Source organism: Panicum virgatum, chromosome 3N (assembly GCF_016808335.1).
Source record: "Panicum virgatum strain AP13 chromosome 3N, P.virgatum_v5, whole genome shotgun sequence".
NCBI classification, from domain to species: Eukaryota; Viridiplantae; Streptophyta; class Magnoliopsida; order Poales; family Poaceae; genus Panicum; species Panicum virgatum.
In genome coordinates, this window is record NC_053147.1 from 15,425,150 (window position 1) to 15,430,643 (window position 5,494).

Here is a 5,494-nt window from a genome sequence, read left to right on the forward strand (position 1 = left end):
TTGCTTGTACAAGCTCCGATTCACACTTTGTTATTGCACCGAAAATGGTCCAAAAGGACGGCCTCGAAGTTTTCAGGTTGGCATGCAGCACAACACCCTATGTTACAACTTACAACACTGCTAGACGCTCATAGCAAGTAGATAACACGCGGTACATCAGGCATCCCCTGCCAGCGACTGCACTGGTGCAGATACGAGTTACCTGTGTTCTCATCTCAAATGCTATACCCGAATCAATGCCTCCTACTAGTACACTGGACCGCTAAACGTTATGGTGAGACAACATGAGCTTGCGACCAAGACCCCCCAGGCCACATGCATCTGTGTTGTATTAGCCGGCCTCTCTCCGCGCCAGGGGGGAAAGAGAGGCAGGTCAGCATCAGCTTACGGCAGCGACGTCCGTGGACGGATTGGAGTCGAGGAGCTGCCGGAGCTTGGGCTCGCCGTGCTCCGTGTGCCAGCTGACCCCCGGCGCGCTCGTGGTGCCGTCGATCATTGACAGGAAGTTTTCCGCGGCGGGGCGGGGAGAGGGCGAGGATGCGGCGGCTTTGTTCGGAGACGGATCTGTAGGGGCCGGCACTTCAGGATCCTTCAGTTTCACCTGAGAAAATAGCATGCAGTTCCATCAGAGAAAGGCAGAAAGAAATGCTGAGCCTCGAACGGTGCATAGGACGTCAGTGCGAATAGCCTGAGCAAAAGGTTCATTACCATCAGAGCGGAATTCTCTAATCTGAGCTTCTCTGAACTCACTGTTAGCCTGCCAATTTCAGATCTAAGGGACGTGTTCTCTGCTGTAAGAGATTCCACTTGTGTTGCCATCTCCTCTGTCTCAGCCTACAACCAGGAGAGCATTAAGATCGTACAGTTGATGTATATCGTAAGGACAAAATCCAAATCAAGTTTCAGTTCTATATGTTTGCTACATATATCGCACTTGTGTCGCAAGTCAAATGTTTACGTGAACAACAATGCATAAGATGGTGAAAACAGCACACCTGTTTTCTCAGCTTTGATCGTCTAGCAGACTCTCTATTTGATTGCTTCCTCTTTTCACGCTTCAGTTCTCTCTCATCCTGCCATGGGAAAATAACAAATAATCAAGCACGTCAACACAAAAGGTTCTCATATATATATCATTCAGGGATAACGAATGGTAAGAACATGTCAAAATTCAAGTCTAACGAAAAAAATATATATTTCTGATAAAGTCAATTTGCTACCAGTTACAAGAGCAGATGGGATATACCTTGATTGATAAGTCAGTTGGTCCTCCAGTATGAGGCGGAACAATCACACCAGGAGATGGAGATATCGATGCACCCATTGCCCTTGAGTTATCAACATTTGTAGCGCTGGGCTTAATTACTGGAGCTGGAAAGCAGTGTTGTGGCAAAATGGCTGTATTTGCCAGTGTATGGTTAGGAGCTATAACACCTTCAATCCTTGCAGCTGCGGATGTTTTGGCACCAGCAAATATATTTTAGCTATAAACATTTCTTGCCAACTCTTGTTCATAGAACAGGACTTGATCACAGTTTATATCCTATGAAGCAACTAAAAGAAAACATGCAAACAAGACCACCAAAGAAGGCATCTAGAAGAGTACGAGATGACCAATGTGGACAATATTAAGATAATAAAATTATCTAGCAGCATCTGGCTCTAACAAGTCTTGTAAAGCGGAATTGTGGAGAAATAGTGAATCCATGACATCTAATAAGCATTGAGAGAGTTGTTGGAAAAGGAAAATACCAGGTCCATCAACTGAGCTCAGTTTCCTGGAAGTTTTGTTCACCTGGATTATGCAAAAGTTCAGCGTAATGATGAAGAATAATACAATTGCATAATATTTCAGGCATTTTCAATGAAAAAAAAGCCAAAATGTAGTACAAAACATAACGACTACGAGCATGAAGAAGACCATACCTTCTGATCATTTACATCGCTGGAGCCTTCTGCACTGTAATCTTCACTGAGTAGACCATCACAAGCATATAAGTTCAGTTTATCAAAATATTAACCGGAAGGGGGCACTAAAAAAAATCCAAAAACAGGAGGAAACATCATGCCAGTACCTGGATGACATTGTTCTTTTACTGTTACCGCTGCCAGCAGATACCGGCGTCCGATCAATTTCTTTAAGTTTCTTGTTGGAACTTTTATCCTTACTAGTTGCAGACTTCGTTGGCTCCACACTCAAGGGATTTGATACCTTGGAAGCATCATGACAAGACCAAATTTATAAAAATTGAACATAATGAAATTTTTTGAAAAGGAAATTCATAATCAAGAGAAAGGTTAGTCATAGGTATCTTTACCATGGGCACAAGGGGGTGCGGGTAAGCTGCTCCATGTGGGTACATTGCAGCATATGGTGTCCCGAAAGGGTGTGGCATTAGAGGCTGCAGAGAGGCAAAGAGGGAAATTAGATTTCAATACAGTATATGAAACATCATATGCAAATGGACATCGAACTCACGTACCTGAGGACCCCACATATATGCTGGTGGATGACCTGGAGCTATTGCTGGAGCAAAATATGTTGGTGGCAAGACACCGGGCCCATAGTATGCCTGTGAACATACGTGCATATTCCTTAGACTACCGTGTTCCTATGAAATGGGAAATTGCAAAAGACCGAAACTCTACCTGCATGGTCGACCAATCAGGATATGGAGAAGGAGCTGGTTGATCCTGCAAATAAATATAATCGATGAGGGCATTAAAGGTAAGTAGTCCTACACTTGCAACCAATGAAATGTCAGTCAGAAAATACATTATATCATCATACCATGTAAGGTATGAAACCGGCAATAAACATGAGAATGAGTAGGCAAGAATTCATTGTTCATGTTATATTGACAGATTAAGGACACTGGACACAAACTCCGTATGAGGAAAGTGACCCAATCAAGTCCTTGCTTCATCTAACTGTATAGATGAGTCAACTTCGACATTTGAACAGAAATCAATCTTAACTTGGGATAAGTAATCACTACTACTGAATCATATTGTTGGAACTGCTACTATATCACAAATGACTACCTTAGGAGATGATGCTGTATTTCCAGTCTTCTGGGTAGCCACAGATTCATCGTGCGCCATGAATTTACAAATATCTGCTAGTCTGACATGTATAACTTCATATTATCAGACCATGTAATTTTTTTTTCAACAATCGTTTCCAAAAAAATTTCCAACAACACAATAACATGCAATTTTAGTCAGCCAAAACGATATCAAACCAGCTTGAAAGGTAAAAAACCTTTCCCCCCAATGAAAGGCGTTGACTTATGCTGCAAAACCCTATTTTCATGTTCAACACTACAGACCAGAATGATCCTGTTTTGTTATCTGAAATAAGATCTGAACTGAAAGCCTTTTCTACAGCCAACTTCTTTTCATATAAAACGCAATATAAGGCACAAAAAACTCGGGAGAATTTTTCACGCATGATTATTAAAAATGACATTTTTCTCCATAAGCTACACCAGATAGTTTCACAGGACAAAAGGACTAGGGTTCTTTTTTAAACGGGGACAAAGCCGCTAGTTCGCCCGGGAAATATGCTAAGGATGCGCACGAAAAGTAAGAAATCTACCTCACCAATTTAAAACACACGCAGCCGAGATTTAAAAACTGCAGCTGGGATGCACCTAATTTTTCAAACCAATATAGAGCCCCTGCTGACTCTACAAGCCTGCACTCAAGACTAAAGGAAAATCAAAACTTTCTACGAGGACTTTCCTCCTTCGATATCCAACGAACAGGACAGACAAAGCAAAGAGTTGGACTCGGACACAAGGCCTCCGACGAACTACCATGTTGGATGTTTCCTTTCGCCGTGACGCATCAATGCATCACGCACCCAGCTCAAGGTCTCCCTGTCGAATATGTGTAGAACTCGAATTGCCCCCTGATAATAAGTCCCCGCGCATGAATTACTCCCGTATCAACGATGAGACTAAGCCAAATAACTAGATGCAGCTCAATACCGCTATGAGATAACACAGGCATGGACCTACGCAGGGAAGCAGGAGAAATCAACGAGCATTGCGCACGAATTGGGACGGGAACCATCTCACCTCGCCAAATCAGGTGACGATTCCGCTCGGCAGCGGGTGCTCCACGGAGCAGACGGCACACGAAGCCCAATTGATCCAATCAGGAGAGCGTGTGCAGCGAGAAGGTGAGAGACAGAGACCGCGGGAGGGGAGGTGGTGCGCGAGGGGAGAGGCGACGAGGCAGGGCCGCAGGGGAGCGGAGGCGAGCGGGGAAGGGGAGGAAGGGGACGAGGGGAGGGCGGAGGGGTGCCAAAGGCTGGAGCCACGTCACGAGACACGTGTCTGTGATAAGGACTGGGCCACTGGAGCGTGTCCGGCCAGGCTACCTGCTACAAGCACCTTGGATTGCATCCCACAGATTTGCTCGAACCCACTTGGTTCTCGGACAGCAACCGCTAAAGTTCCTTAAACACTTTGACAGAGCCATGTGTAAATACTACTCTAATATTTCTTCGGGAGAAGAATAGTACATGTCTACTTCAGATAGTGCGTTTCGATAAAAGAAATATTTGCTAGGACTATAATTGGGACAAATCATAAGTTATATTCGTAGGAGTGACATTCATAATCTCTAATGAAAATTATGTTCCATATATATAAGAGCAATTACTATAATGAGCTTGGGGCCGACAAAATCCTAGGTGGAGAAGAGAGAATGATGCCGACGGCTCACGAAACGTTCGCTGGAGCAGGCGAATGAACGCTCCAACCCGCTTCTGTCGTGGTGTGGTAAACCACAGCCGGGTGGCGGAATGCACCCGCCTAAGCCAGATGGTGAGTACTCGGGGGTTAGCTAGGACTAGTTCGATCTCCTAGAAGAACACGATGAACATAGCCGGTTTAGAGTGATTCGGGTCGCCGGAGCGTAATACCCTACGTCCACTGTGTGCTGTATTGCTTGAGTCTGGGTGAGCTTGAGAGCTTGTTGTGTACAGCGAGCGCCTCCCTTTTATATCTCAAGGGAGGCGCGTACATGGCCGTTGGGTCCCCGACAGGTGGGCCCAATGATGTAGTATAAAATAACATACTGTTCATACATCATGGCGTTGCAGGCGGAGGAGATCTTACTCCTGGATTTCCTTGCCTGCCCGCGGGGATCCTCCGTCCAGCATATCCATGCCCCGTCTTGTCGAAACGGCGCCAGGCGTAGCTTGCGGCGTCGCCTGCTGCGTAGCTGAACGGGCCGTGTAGCTTGCGGCGTAGGCGGCATGATGGAAAAGTGCCGTGCCGTCGTATCCATTTAATGCGGCAGACGGGCTCTGCGCGGATGCGGCGCAGGCGGCTGCACTGTATACCTCGGTAATACGCAGTCTACAGTGTGACCTGGCAAAGGCTGCCCCGCGTGCCGCGGTGGCAGAGCACGCCTCAATCACCCACATTGAATGCGGTGGATGGACGAGTCTTCCATCGGAAGACCCGCGCCCGTCCCG

At 46.1% G+C, this 5,494-nt stretch overlaps 1 protein-coding gene across 3 annotated transcripts; it reads right to left on the minus strand.

The window, feature by feature from the left end:
• LOC120664590 (common plant regulatory factor 1-like) lies at nt 1-4,282 on the minus strand. 3 transcript variants are annotated; one of them, XM_039943865.1, is made up of 12 exons: nt 4,086-4,282; nt 3,046-3,127; nt 2,650-2,694; nt 2,484-2,573; nt 2,319-2,402; nt 2,076-2,212; nt 1,927-1,972; nt 1,753-1,795; nt 1,247-1,398; nt 996-1,073; nt 709-834; nt 1-601 (listed from the first exon to the last, which is right to left on the minus strand). In XM_039943865.1, exons 2-12 carry the CDS (start codon nt 3,103-3,105, stop codon nt 380-382), a joined length of 1,083 nt encoding a protein of 360 aa, XP_039799799.1. In that variant the 5' UTR covers nt 3,106-3,127; nt 4,086-4,282; the 3' UTR covers nt 1-379. The 3 variants fall into 3 exon arrangements, with proteins under 3 accessions (XP_039799799.1, XP_039799798.1, XP_039799800.1); XM_039943864.1 differs by having other exon boundaries at nt 1,247-1,449; nt 4,086-4,280; XM_039943866.1 differs by lacking the exon at nt 3,046-3,127 and having other exon boundaries at nt 1,247-1,449; nt 4,086-4,280.
• Between the last annotated feature and the right edge of the window lie 1,212 nt (nt 4,283-5,494).

What these genes read in the sequence shown, in the direction of transcription:
- LOC120664590 (XM_039943864.1), bottom strand. Translation starts at nt 3,105, where the DNA reads ATGGCGCACGATGAATCTGTGGCTACCCAGAAGACTGGAAATACAGCA. An exon ending in CTGATTGGTCGACCATGCAG is followed by an intron (nt 2,574 to 2,649) that starts GTAGAGTTTCGG and finishes GTATGTTCACAG; the next exon opens with GCATACTATGGGCCCGGTGT. An exon ending in CATATATGTGGGGTCCTCAG is followed by an intron (nt 2,403 to 2,483) that starts GTACGTGAGTTC and finishes GCCTCTCTGCAG; the next exon opens with CCTCTAATGCCACACCCTTT.